This window comes from Budorcas taxicolor, chromosome 6, assembly GCF_023091745.1.
Source record: "Budorcas taxicolor isolate Tak-1 chromosome 6, Takin1.1, whole genome shotgun sequence".
Taxonomy (NCBI): Eukaryota; Metazoa; Chordata; class Mammalia; order Artiodactyla; family Bovidae; genus Budorcas; species Budorcas taxicolor.
The window spans coordinates 104,994,368-105,009,149 of record NC_068915.1 but is presented as its reverse complement, the minus strand read 5'-3'; the positions used below and the strand labels follow the sequence as shown (position 1 = coordinate 105,009,149).

At 48.4% G+C, this 14,782-nt stretch overlaps 1 protein-coding gene across 1 annotated transcript in view; it reads left to right on the top strand.

The window, feature by feature from the left end:
• Window positions 1-14,782, top strand: part of SLC2A9 (solute carrier family 2 member 9) — a 215,093-nt gene that overhangs the window by 101,087 nt on the left and 99,224 nt on the right. Inside the window, exon 7 of the mRNA XM_052642178.1 lies at window positions 7,009-7,196. Within this exon, the coding sequence (XP_052498138.1) occupies window positions 7,009-7,196 (188 nt within the window). The remainder of the gene's footprint in view (window positions 1-7,008; window positions 7,197-14,782) is intronic.

The window sequence follows — 14,782 nt, the reverse complement described above, 5'->3', positions numbered from 1 at the left end:
TCTGTCTTTGTGCGGCCTCTGTTCATCGTATCTTTAATCTGTCATTTCTTTGGAGGATTCTTTATCAGCTGCCGGTACATTTGTCATGGTTCAAAGTGAAAGTTGCTCCATCGTGTCCAGCTCTTGGTGACCCCATGCGCTATACAGTCCATGGAACTCTCCAGGCCAGAATATTGGAGTGGGTAGCCTTTCCCTTCTCCAGAAGATCTTCCCAACCCAGGGATCCAACCCAGGTCTCCCGCATTGCAGGCGGATTCTTTACCAGCTGAGCCACACGGGAAGCCCAAGAATACTGGAGTGGGTAGCCTAGCTCCTTGTCTTGGCTGATCTGTTAAAACTGAAAACTACCCTTCTCAGATCCACTAACCAGCAAATTACACACGTAACTTTAATATATCACTCTGCACCAAAAACAAAGAAGGACGAAGGGCTGACAGCTCCAGTGGTTGGTGGAGCCCCCACGCCCCTTCACTCGGGCCGTGTGAAAACTCCAGGGTTGGTCCATGTTGAAATGTTATAAAACTACAACATGAGTTCCTGTATTTTTTACTACCCCTACTGTGGGTCCTACTGCTGTCAATAATAAAAAGGAACCAAACCTAAATTAAAAACCCAGTGATTTCCTCCTCTTAAATACTAATACAGTGGGGAAAGCCACGTATGGATGAAACCTCCCCTTTTGGAAGCACCGAGGCCCGCGCTGTGCTGAGTTCAGCGCTGCTGCCTATCTGCAACTGCAGAGGCCATCCCCCTGGGCTCCCCAGAAAACCCCTTGGCCTGCCTTGTCCCAGGGCCCCTCCGGGTCATGAGAACATGTTCTCCAGATTGTTCTGTGCTTTGCTCTAGCATGATGTGATAAATGCTAACGAAGGTGATCACGGGTGGTTGCTGCTAGAACAAAGTACCACAAATTGGCAGGCTTTAAAGCAGCAGAAATTTATTTTCTCATGGTCCTGGAGGCCCGAGGTTCAAAATCAAGGTGTCAACAGGACCTGCTTTCCCTGCCAGCACCTGGTGTCACCAGCAATCCTTTGCATTCCTTGGCTCCCAGCAGCATCACGCCAACCCCATCCACCATGGCCATCTCCCCTGTGTCTGTCTGTCTGTGATTCTTTTCCTCTTACAAAGACGAGAGTCATATGGGATTCAGAGCCCACCCTCCTCCAGGATGACCTCAGCTTAACTGCTGTCACAATTGCATCTGCAAAGATCCCTTTTCCAAATAAACCAGCTGTAGGTTAGGACTTGAACATAAGTGTATGGGGCCAGAATTCAACCCACTGTAGATTATAGTGCTTTGTACTCATTGTCAGGTTAAGATAAAAGGAATATAAAAGAAGGAAGCCCCAGGAGGCTGTAGCAAGTGCCTTCTGTCATAGTTAGCTGCCTTACAGTGCCCCCTGGTCATTAAGAGCCAGCCCTGCTTGAAGGAATACATGAGTGCTGGTGTTTAATGCTGCTGGCAGCCCAGGGCTGTTCTGTACATTTTACAGACGAGAAAACTAAGGCACAGAAGTATTAAATAACTAGCCTGGCATCTGAGTAGGTGAAAAGTGGTGAAGCCAGAATGGGGACTCACCCAGAGTGGCCCCAGAGTCAGGGCTCTTAAACACCATCACCCACTGTTCCACAACCGGTCACAAGTGTTGTGACCTTGCGGGTGTCACCATACCAGATTGCCATGCCATTCCACCATTCTGGAATCCAGGGAAAGAGATGTGTGAGGCTGCAGAGGCCTGCAGGCCTCCATGGCCGACAGGCGGCGGATCTGGGGTGGCGCCCAGCTCAGCCTATCTCCATGGCCGTCACCTCCTCTCCACTAGACACCTTTGCCCATTTTTACTCAGGGCGCAGCATTTTGTGGGTATTTCAGGGCCTGAACCAGGCTGTCCTCAGCCTTCAGTTCTTTCTCTGAGTTTGCCAGGCTCAGGCTCCACTTCCAGAGAGGGCGTCACTGGGCTGGGAAACTTCAGGGCTGTGAGTCGGCCCTGGCCGAGAACACCTGTTTTTCTGGATTTCTCTATGTTGTGGTGTGAAGTGTGGGTGGGCAGGATGTGGGCTCAGCTCTCTTAGATGGTGAGGATAGGAGCTCATGGGACCACACAGCCTCCAGCTCATCACCCTTTTCCCCCATCACCCACTTCCAAATCCAGGCTCCTGCCATGAATGGCCTCCCAGACCCATCCCTTGGACACTCCTGGCACATGTTGTCCACGTGGGTCCAGCTAACACATGGCACATGAGCCACCAGCCTGCTCTGTTGGATTCTGCCTGGTCCATCACCCATTCTTCCCCACTGGGCAGAGAGGACAGCCTCAGAATCCCTCTCAACCCCAAGTCCCAGGCAGCTGTGACCACTTAGGGAGAATCAGATGCCAGCAGAGCCCTTTCCTGTACCCTCACTAACTGAGAGAGCTGGCACCAGGAAGGCCCGTGCCTGAAGCCAGGGCAAGCTTCTGGGTGAGCCCAGAGGTCCCACCACAACATGCTCCCCAACTGGTCTAGAGCACCAAATAAGCACTTTTCAGGACCAAGCACCCCTCCAGGTGAAGGCCCGCTACCCAGTCCTTATACCCCAAGAGGCTGGCACAAGCATTATCCCTGAATTAGAGGTGAGGACGGGGTCCAGAGAGGCTGACTCTTCCGTGGTCACCCACCCAGAACGCTTCATCCAGGGCTGTGTGCTTAAAACCTAGGTTTGCGACTGCATGGCCCCAGTCTGTGACCTCCATCCCTTCCAAGCCCTCCCTCCCAGATTCCTGGCAGTACTGGACAGACACATCCCCCTTTGCCCTTACTAAGTCTTGCATGATGCTGGTTTCACTCATGCGCTCTAGCTTCCCAGCAGGTTACTTGTCCCCAAAAGGGGTCACTGATGGCACTGAGCTCCAGGCTGAGCCAGGCTCCAGGCTGGTGCCCTGCCTATGCTGCCCCAGGTGGTTTTCATAGTGACCTGGAGACAGAGGTGGCCTCAGCCCCATCTTACAGTTAAGACCCAAGGCTTGAAAGATCAGGTGCTTTCCCTGTGTCCTGCAGAAAGTGAGTGGCGGTGGGGTTGAACCTACAGCTACCCCATTTCAGTGGCTCTGCGTTGGTTTCCTTTTGGTGGCCTAAGACATCAATTTATTATCTTATAGTTCTGGAAGTCAAATCTGCAAAATAGGACTCAACAGGCTAACATCAAAGTGCTGGCAGGGCTGGGATCCTTTCTGGAGGCTCCAAGGGAGAATCATTCCTGGCCTTTTCCAGCTTGTAGAGGTGGCCTGCACTCCTTGGCTCGTGGCCCCTTCCTCCTTTAAAGTGCATCCCTCCTCCAACCCCTGTTTCCATGGTCACACCAGTTTCTCTCTCACTCTGACCCTCCTACCTTTCTCTTATAAGGACCCTTGTGATAACGTTGGGCCCACCTTGATATCCAGGATAACCTCCCCATCTCAAGGTCTTCACATTAATCACATCTGCAATGCCCCTTTGGCCATGAATGCTAACTTATTCACAGGTACGGGAGATTAGAATATGGACTGACATGGTGGTCATTCTTCTGCCTACCCCTGGCTTTTTCTGCTCTTCAAAGTGCCTCCTAAAAGACAGAGATAGGGGGTAACCTGGTGATATTTGCCTCCTCTCTGCCCAGTGCCATCCATGGAGTTCCCCTCCCAACTCCCAGGACGTCCTGAATTTGCTCCCTCTGTGACACTGCCACGTAAAGTTAGAATCACACTTCTTGATGTACTTCTGCACAATGTTAGTCGATGCACCAGCAAGCACATTTGGGAAATGTGGAACTAAACAAAAAGAGATGGGTGTCTTTCTTGCGGGACTTATCAGAACCTTTACTTTTTGTGTTTTAATTTTCTTTCTTTCTTAATTTTATTATTTATTTTTGGCTGTGCTGGGTCTTCATAGCTGCACACAGTCTTTTTCTGGTTGCAGTGCTCAGGCTTCTCATTGCAGAGGCTTCTCTTTTTGTGGAGTGCAGGCTCTAGGATGAGAGGACTTCAGTAGCTGTGACGCACAGGATGAGTTGCTCCACAGCATGTGGAATCCTTCCAGACCAAGGATCGAACCCATGTCCCCTGCATTGGCAAGCAGATTCTCAGTCACTGGACCACCAGAGAAGTCCAGAACCTTTACTAGGCTTATGTGAAGTTTGAACCCCCGAGAGCTGGCCCTCATGCGATGAGACTAAACTCTGATCAGGGAATCTCGTTCCCGTGGAGCCTCTCCTGGGATTGGAATTCCACAAAAACCGACTTGGAAATGTGATGCAATTGTTGTGGAGACACCACCTCAAGCATCTGGAGCACAGCAGATACTCAGTAAGTTTGTACTGAGAATGGGCTCTGAACAGCCCATGATTTTGGCCCACCATACACGAGACCCAGAAAAGGCGATGGCACCCCACTCCAGTACTCTTGCCTGGAAAATCCCACGGACAGAGAAGCCTGGTAGGCTGCAGTCAATGGGGCTGCTAAAAGTTGGATACAACTGAGCGACTTCACTTTCACTTTTCACTTTTCATGCATTGGAGAAGGAAATGGCAACCCTCTCCAGTGTTCTTGCCTGGAGAATCCCAGGGACGGGGGAGCCTGGTGGGCTTCTGTCCATGGGGTCACACAGAGTCGGACACGACTGAAGTGACTTAGCAGCAGCATACATGAGACCACCCCTTTACATGACTAGTACTGGTAGGCTGCCGTCTATGGGGTCGCACAGAGTCAGACACGACTGAAATGACTTAGCAGCACCAACTGTCCCCACAGGATCAACAAACACCAACTTGGCACCTGCTCTCCCCCGGGCACCAGGCACTGGACTTCCAGGTGCTCACAGCAGGTGCTGATGACAGTGTGGCGAGAAGGTGCCAAGGTGGGAAAAAGCACAAGGGACTGTGAGAGCCCAGGCTCTGACATTGAAGTGGGAGAAGTTAGCCAGGCGAGGAAAGGCAGGAAGAGCATTCCCGGCAGAGCGAAGGGCATGGCCAAGTGCAGGGAGAAGAGAAGCCACTGCAATGCGAAGCCTGTGCACTGCACCCAGAGAGTAGCCCCTGCTCGCTGCAACCAGAGAAAAGCCGGGGCAGCGACAAAGACCCAGTACAACCAAAAATAAATAAATAATGTTTAAAAACTAAAAGAAAAAAGAATGAGACTAGAACTTTCAAGAGGAAGAAGAAAGAATTTTGCTCCAGCAAACTCTTAAGAGCTGAACAATGAGTTTAACTGAGAGCTTCCCAGCAGCCAAAGTGAAAAGGGGAAGAAAAAAAAAAAAAGGTTCTCAAGTTCTCCTTATTTTATGTATGTCAGGAAGAAGAGAAATATTTCCTTGCCCTGAAACTCTAGGCTTACTTTATGACATGAATTTTCATTTTTGAACTTTGAGAAATACTATGGTTTGGTGAATGCTGCAGAAACATTACCCCCTCAGCTGTTTCCTCCACTTATCTTTAATAAATGCTGGGGAAAATATTAAATTACAGCTTACAAAAGAGACATTCTGAGGTGGTTTTTACTATACTTCTGGGAATAACACCTCAGAGCCTTCCTGGGCTTGCAGAATCTGGAGAGATTTAACAACCATGTGTTGATTTTTCCTACCTAAGAAGAACAGTTTCACCTGGCCTGAGGCTCAGGGCAGTGATTTTAGGGATAATGCCCACTGTGTCAGGAATGGACTGTCCCCAGGAGCCATCGTGAGCCTCCTCCCCTGTAGGAGGATGAATACCTAAGTGCTAAATATTTAAATCTGCATTCTAAAAGCCTCTCCCCTGATCTAATTATTGTGATCTCAGGGGTCTAATCAGACAGCCCAGCTTCGTGCATATATCCATGGTGGTTTGCACAATTAAGGGCTTGATTAAAAAAAAAAAGAGAGAGAGATGAGAAGCTCACTGAGGCTGGAAATTTGCAGTGCTCAGCCTGGGAAAGCCTGAGTCACAGGAGTGAGCTTGAATCCTGGCAAGATTGGCTCTTTGAGAATATTTCAATCCAGCTCTCTGTGTTTCACAGGGTTGTGTGGAAAGGGCCCTGGAGATCATTTAGTTCAATCCCCGTTCCAGGCATCCTGGTCAAGTGGCAATCTGACCTCCGTCTAGAGACCACCAGTGAGAATGAGTGCACAGGGCTGGGCAGACAGGAGGTGCTCAGTGCATTATCATGGAGCCAGGGGTTTAGCATATGTTACATCTCTCGGTCATTACAGGAACTTTTTGAGGCATGAACGCTGCTCATCTACCCAGAGGTAGAGATGGGATTTGAACTCTGGATGTGCTCAGCTTTGCAGTGGGGGCAGTCAGAGGAGCCTGGTTCTCCAGGGGTTCTTCTCCTGGCCAACTCAATGACCTTGAGCAGGTCCACTGCATCTCTGTGGGCCTCCTGTTTTCCTACTTTTGTGTGTATATATCAGTTCAGGTCAGTCACTCAGTCATGTCCAACTCTTTGCGACCCCATGGACTGCAGCATGCCAGGCTTCCCTGTCCATCACCAACTCACAGAGTTTACCCATACTCATGTCCATTGAATCAGTGATACCATCCAACCATCTCATCCTCTGTCATCCCTTTCTCCTCCCACCTTCAATCTTTCCCAGAAGCAGGGTCTGTGTGTGTGTGTGTGTGTGTGTGTGTGTGTGTGTGTGTGCATATATAATTTATCTATTTGGCTGCTCTGGTCTTACTTGCAGCATGCAGAATCTTGCTCTTCGTTGTCACATGTGAATGCTTAGTTGTGGCATGTGGGATTCAGTTCCCTGACCAGGGATCCAACCTTGGACCCCTGCAGTGGGAGAACAGAGTTCTTGGCCACTGGACCATCAGGGATGTCCCTATTTTCCTACTTTTAAACAAGGGCTTGGCACTCCATGGCCTCAAAGACCCCTGCCAACTCCATCTCTGATATACAACCATCTGGTGTGTCTGGATGGTGGGACAGACCGTCCCCGGGAGCCCTAACATCAGACACAGTGGATGTCCTAATAATCCCTACTGAAATCTGTGCTCCTCCCTGTTGGCAGCCTTCCAGACCTTCCTGGGCAAAGAGGACGTCTCCCACGAGATGGAGGAGGTCCTGGCGGAGAGCCGCGTGCAGAGGAACATCCGGCTGGTATCCGTGCTGGAGCTGCTCAGGAGTCCCTTTGTCCGCTGGCAGCTCATCACTGTGGTCATCTCCATGGCCTGCTACCAGCTCTGTGGCCTCAATGCGGTGAGCGCCCCAGCATAGACAGAGGAACCAGAGGGAGCGGTGGGGAGAGGTGGGCCAGGGCTTGGCCCTGTATGCCCTGGGTTCTAGCTCAGCTCTGTGCCACTGGGCAATCATGTAACCTCACCGTCAGCTTCCACATCTGTAAAATGGGATAATGTAATATGGAAAGAGATAATCCATGTGAGGTGTTCAAGCAGCTAGCCCAGAATGACCCCTTACTAAATGCTGCCTATCATTATAATTACTTATCCCTAGAAACACTTAGCGGAGAAGGCAATGGCACCCCACTCCAGTACTCTTGTCTGGCAAATCCCATGGGTGGAGGAGCCTGGTAGGCTGCAGTCCATGGGGTAACTAAGAGTTGGCCATGACTGAGTGACTTCACTTTCACTTTTCACTTTCATGCATTGGAGAAGGAAATGGCAAGCCACTCCAGTGTTCTTGCCTGGAGAATCCCAGCGACAGGGGAGCCTGTTGGGCTGCCGTCTATGGGGTCTCACAGAGTTGGACATGACTGAAGTGACTTGGCAGAAACACTTAGAAGTCAAATGTCTTTAAAAAAATATATTTATTTGTTTATTTGGCTATGTCGGGTCTTACTTGGAGCACACGTGATCTTTCCTTGCAGCATGTGGGTTTTTCTCGAGTTGTGGTTTTCAGTCTCCAGAGCATGGGCTCTGAGGTTGTCCCGCAGCACGTGGGATCTTAGTTCCCCGCCCAGGGATGGAACCCGTATCCCTGCATTGGAAGGCAGATTCTTAATCACTGGACCACCAGAGAAGTGCCTAAAAGTCATATTTCTTAAGGAAGATATTAGAAAGTCACAAGTAAGCAACATGACATTGAGATTATTTAAAGAAAGGTACCCTTGTCTGGGCTGATGCTGGGAAAGATTGAAGGCAGGAGAAGGGGACGACAGAGGATGAGATGGTTGGATGGCTTCACTGACTCAATGGACATGAGTTTGAGCAAGCTCCAGGAGATAGTGAAGGACAAGGAAGCCTGGCATGCTGCAGTCCGTGGGGTCGCAAAGAGTCGGACTTAGCAACTGCTCAACAACAACATTGGCTGGGCTGGCTTCAATGCATGATTTTGACCTGAGAAAATTTCAAGGCTTTAAAGAAAAGTTTCTTGCGGCCCAAGTTGATGTGGGCAGGTAAACCAGAAGAGGATCTTCTTCTCTGGGGTACCCTAACCAACCATTGGACAAAGTCTCCCCTTCTCTCTTAGGGGCTCCATAAGGTCGAATTCAGAAATTTTAGGAGTAGGGAGGCAGACTTAGGATCATTATTGTTATGGCTGCTTCTGGAAAACAGTGAGTTGCTTCCAGGGGTAGTGAGTTCCCCATTCATGAAAGTGTGTAAGCCAGCTGGCCAGCCAGTTGGCAGGAATACATAGAGGAGATTCCTGCACTGAAGCAATCAGATTCCTTCTGAGGTCAGTTACATAGTCAGGACAAGTGTGGCTGGGCCCAGAGGGCAGGAGAAGGGACCTTTTGAAGATGCCCAGATGAAAGAGCTGCCCTGCCGGTATGACCCAGGCATACTAGAGTCGGCAGGGAGGCTGTTTGTGGGTGGGCAGGGAAGGCGACCCGAAAGGGGACTGGTTCCAGTTGGGGGAGGGAAATTAACAACCACAACCTTCAGCCTCATTTCTTTTTTTTCTCTTGCATCTCTTGTTGGAAATATCAGGATGAAGTGAAATCATCTTGCGGCTTATCTGCTTAACCTTGGTCTAGTTGAGTCAGCAGAAGGAGGGGGCACCTGGGTTAACTTGCTTGACCTTGACCTAGTCCTATTGTTGCCTCCTCTGGATAAGAATAAGGTCGTGCTTGCTGTTGTTCAGTCACCAAGTCGTGTCTGACTCTTTGAGACCCCATAGACTGCAGCATGCCAGGCTTCCCTGTCCCTCACCGTCTCCCAAAGCTTGCCCAAGTTCCTGTCCATCGAATCGGTGATGCCATCCAACCATCTCATCCTCTGTTGTCCCCATCTTCTCCTGGCTTTAATCTTTCCCAGCATCAGTGTCTTTCCCAATGAGTCGGCTCTTCAGGTGGACAAAGTATTGATGCTTCAGCTTCACCATCAGTCCTTCCAAAGAGTATTCAGGGTTGATTTTCTTTAGGATTGACTCGTTTGATCTCCTTGCTTTCCCAGGGACTCTCAAGAGGCTTCTCCAGCACCTCAGTTCAAAAGCATCAATTCTCTGGCACTCTGCCTTCTTTATGGTCCAATTCCCACATCCGTACGTGACTACTGGAAAAACCATAGTTTTGACTACATGGACCTTTGTCGTGCTAGACTGTTTCAGATGCTCCCTCCCTGTTCTGAGTAAGCAGAGAGAGAAAGCATCTGTTTCTTAAAGTTTAGACGTGGAATTGTAAAACCACATATGGAATCTGTATGTAATGAGGCATTTAGATAGAGAACCATGACATTTCTAAACAGAATTTCTCTCCTTCTGTGAGACATAATTTTCCAATTTGCATATGCTGTTTTACTTTGTAAATTCCACTCGAGTGTATCTGTAAGCCCCACTGCATAAGCGTAGATGGAAAAAAATAAAATCTCCGCTCCCAGAGCCAGCAGATGTGAGATCTCAGTCACTTTCCTTTGCGTTGACTACTTTCCAACTCTTGTTTTTTTAATGTATTTATTTCCTTACTTTTGGCCATGCCAGGTCTTTCCTTGCTGTTCGTGGGCTTTCTCTAATTGTGGAGAGTGGAGGGGGCTACTCTAGCTGCGGTGCATAGTCCTCTCATTCCAGTGGCTTCTCTAGTTGCGGAGCACAGGCTTCAGCAGCTGTGGAGCATGGGCTCAGGAGTTGTGGCTTAGTAATCTGGTGCACCGCCTTAGTTGCTCCGACAGCATGAACTCTTTCCAGGCCAAGGATCAAGCCCGTGTCGCCTGTATCGGCAGGCGGACTCTTATCCACTGTGCCACCAGGGACGTCCTCCATCTTATCATTGTAAGGACATTTAACATGACATTTATCCTCTTCACAAACGTTTAAGTGCACAATATGACGTTGTTAACCATGGGCATCATATTGTACAGATCTTTAGAGCTTGTTCATCTTGCTTAACTGAAACTTTATACCTATTCATTAATGACACTGAGTTTCCCCCACTCCCAGCCCCTGGCGACCACCCCAGTTCAACTCCATGCTTCAGAGTATACCTGTGTATGTCACCGGGCTGCCTAGGTCATCCCTAGGCAGTCAAGAGGACAAGTCCTACTTCATTCTTACATGAAGTGAAGTGAAGTGAAGTGAAGTGAAAGTCACTCAGTCGTGTCTGCCTCTTTGCGACTCCATGGACTATACAGTCCATGGAATTTTCCAGGCCAGAACACTGGAGGGGGTAGCCTGTCCCTTTCCCAGCAAATCTTCCTGACTGAAGAATCGAATCAGGATCTCCTGCATTGCAGGCAGATTCTTTACCAACTGAGCTTTCAAGGAGGCCCTCATTCTTCCAAACCAAAGGACAAGTGCTGGTGAGCTGCAAAGCCCAGCCTCAGAGCCCACTGTCCTGTGCCCTAGTCCAAGCTCCCTCCCCGCACCTGCTACCTTTTACCCCAAAATAATTCACAAGACCAAAGGAGAAAGCTAGCTAACACAGATGAAAGCCTTTAAATGCACTTTAAGACTTGCTCTGTACCCTTCGTTTTACCAGAAATTATGTGAGGGGATCGTAAAGAATGCTGAGTGCTGAAGAATTAATGTTTCTGAACTGTGGTGCTGGAGAAGACTCTTGAGAGTCCCTTGGACTGCAAGGAGATCCAACCAGTCCATCCTAAAGGAGATCAGTCCTGAATATTCATTGGAAGGACTGATGCTGAAGCTGAAGCTCCAGTACTTTGGTTACCTGATGCGAAGCGTCAACTCATTGAGAAAGACCCTGATGCTGGGAAAGATTGAGGGCAGGAGGAGAAGGGGGTTGAAGATGAGATGGTTAGATAACATCGCCTATTCAATGGACATGACTTTGAGCAAACTTTGGGAGATAGTTGAGGACAGAGGAGCCTGGCATGCTACAGTCCATGGAGTCTCAGAGAGTTGGACACAACTTAACGACTAAACGACAACAATGAATGTGGGGGGACACGGTCCATATGTTAAGACAGTCATAAACACTGCTAGGCATCTCCAATTCCTCACTTTATTCTGGACCCAAGTGTCCTGCAGGGTGGGTGGCTCCATCCCCATTTTCTAAATGAAGCAGCTGAGGCTTGCAGACGATCAAGGACTTGCTCAAAGTCATGGTGGGTTACACCTGTGCTCTCAGACGCACACGTCCTGGCACCAGGGCCCTGACAGATTCCCCAGCCAATTTCTGAGACCTTATACCTTGCACTGAACCAGTCTTTCTCAGCCTTAGCACTATGCACATTTGGGGCTGGAAAATTCATTGTCATGGAATTTTAGTGTACACTCTAGGATGTTTTGCAGCTTACCAGACCTCACTCACTAGGTGACAGTTCACGCAACAAACATGTCTCCAGGCATGGCGAAACGTCCCCTGGGGACAAAAGTTGCCCCCAGTCGAGAATCACTGTCCTAAACAAGCATTACGTATTGTTCAGTGCTTTTTTTTTTTCTTTGCTAAAGAGTTGATGAATGGTTTTCACACTCTTTAGAAATCAAGTGAAAGTTGAACATAACATTTAGTTATTTCTTATTCCCTTTTCAGCGTCAGATTGTTTTTTCCCCTCCTTCTCATGGTAACTTTCAAGTTCTCATTTCTAAAATTAGACCTGTCACTTAAAATTATTTTATGTAGCTGCCTTCCTCCAATAATTTGTCCTTTGCTCAAAAAAAAAAAAACAGATGTGTTTTTGGTTTCTGTGCAAAGGTTCAATCTCTCTGATGCTGCTTCCTCCCCATAACCATCTCTGAGGATGGAGACTTTTCCCAGGGTCCATGGGTCTCTAGCAGCCCATGACGCATGGGAGGCAGCTGAGTGTTATGTGAGGAAAGGAGTAGGAGAAAGAACACGGGTAGGGAGGGTGCAGTTCCTACCAAGTCCTTGGGGGGAAAATTTGACTGGATTGCCAAACCTGAGACAAGAAAGCCATAGTTTTCTTGAACCTTCTGGAATCTTCTAGAATGTCAAGAATGACGGCAGAATGCTCATCTCCCTTAGGTTACCCTTCCTTCTTTTGAATTTCTCCCTTCTTCAACAGAGGAGGCCAATCATTCCAACTCCTCCAGTCCTCAGTCTCCTCTTATGGAAAATGGAGATATAGATTCTTTTTTTTTTCACAGCTACCATGAGGATTGTATGATATCATGTGTGTTTGTGTTAGTTGCTCAGTTCATGCCCAACTCTTTGCTTCCCCATGGACTGTAGCCTCTGTCCATGGAATTCTTCAGGCAAGAATACTGGAGTGGGTTGCCGTTCCTCTCTCCAGGGATCCTCCTGACCCAGGGATTGAACCCAGATCTCCCACGTTGCAAGCAGATTCTTTATCGTCTGAGCCACCAGGGAAGCCCAAAGAAATTATGGACAGGGACTATCTCTGATGGTAACTGATGGGCCTCTGTTAGATCTCCCTTCCTCTTAGCTGGTATCAGCAAGACTGTTCCTAGCAGTGCTTCCTTCTTTCTCAATGCCACACACTTGAACTTTGCTGCTTCTGACATGCTCCGTACTTGGGAAGCAAGACTCCCAATCTTGTCAGAATAAACGTAAAACATGAGTGGGGAGGCTCAGAGCACAGGCTGGTAGGAAGCCACATGGGTCTGGTGACATTCATTCTAGGTGTTCAGTTCAGTTCAGTTCAGTCGCTCAGTTGTGTCCGACTCTTTGTGACCCCATGAACACCAGGCATCCCTGTCCATCACCAACTCCTAGAGTTTACCCGAACTTAGGTCCATTGAGTCAGTGATGCCATCAAATCATCTTATCTTCTGTCATCCCCTTCTCCTCCTGCCCTCAATCTTTCCCAGCATCAGGGTCTTTTCCAATGAGTCAGCTCTTTACATCAGGTGGCCAAAGTATTGTAGTTTCAACTTTAGCATCAGTCCTTCCAATGAACATACAGGACTGACCTCCTTCAGGATGGACTGGTTGGATCTCCTTGCAGTCCAAGGGACTCTCAAGAGTGTTCTCCAGCACCACGGTTCAAAAGCATCAATTCTTGGACGCTCAGCTTTCTTTATAGTCCAACTCTCACATCCATACATGACTACTGGAAAAACCATAGCTTTGACTAGATGGACCTTTGTTGACAAAGTAATGTCTCTGCTTTTAAATATGCTGTCTAGGTTGGTCATAACTTTCCTTCCAAGGAGTAAGCGTCTTTTAATTTCATGGCTGCAGTCACCATCTGCAGTGATTTTGGAGCCCAAAGAAATAAAGTCTGCCACTGTTTCCACTGTTTCCCCATCTATTTGCCATAAAGTGATGGGACCGGATGCCAAGATCTTCGTTTTCTGAATGTTGAGCTTTAAGCCAACTTTTTCACTCTTGGCCTTTTACTGCCAGCATATTTGTCCACTCGGTGGGGGCCCAAGCATCACAGTGTTCCTGGGGAGCTAGTGTGCCCCTTGAATTCTTTACCTGTGTGACTGTTGTGTAACACATCCTTTCCCTGCTAGACTAGATCTGGGAGGGCAAGGACAGGCATGTTGTTCCCCACGGTAACACCTGTACCTAACAGAGTGCCAGAGATTCTTCACTCTGGATAAACAATGGAAAGGAAGGGAGACAAGGCTGGGAGAAGGAAGGGAGGGTGGGAGGCTGGAGAGCCTGAGACAGGTTTGTGGCAAAGCATTACCCCCTCCCCTTCTGCCAGCCTGGAGCCAGGCCATGTCAGTGTCCATCTCATTTGTCTAAGCATTGATAGGAATTCTGAACCCCAAGTCGTACTCTGCACAAAACTTCTCATCACAAGAACAGAAGCGTTATGAACAGGTTTCATTTCAAGGTTTCTTCCCAAATAAATTCCTAACTCAAATTAGAGGAATTAAATGTTCTGTTACCCTAATAACTGAAACCATCTCACTAGAAGAACTTGCTCTGTCCCCGTGACTGGAGAGAATGCTAAATGAGGGCCCTTTCAAGCGGCCGCCCCAGCGTGTGGTCCAGAGTAGAAGTTCTAGATTCAACTGTGTATGTTCAGCTCTCAACATGAAACTTGCCAGCTTGCGAATGAGTTGCTGTAACTATTCGGTTCCTGTATCCCCTGATGCTGTATCCCCTGTATTTCTGATGCTGTGAAAGTGCCACACTCAATATGCCAGCAAATTCAGAAAATTCAGCAGTGGCCTCAGGACTGGCAAAGGTCAGTTTTCAATCCCAAAGAAAGGCAATGCCAAAGAATGTTCAAAATACCGCACAATTGCACTCATCTCACTCGCTAGCAAAGTAATGCTAAAAATCCTTCAAGCCAGGCTTCAACAGTACGTGAACCGTTAACTTACAGATGTTCAAGCTGGATTTAGAAAAGCTAGAGGAACCAGAGATCAAATTGCCAATATCCACTGGATCATTGAAAAAGCCAGAGAGTTCCAGAAAAACGTCTACTTCTGCTTTATTGACTACACCAAAGCCTTTGACTGTGTGGATCACAACAAACTGTGGA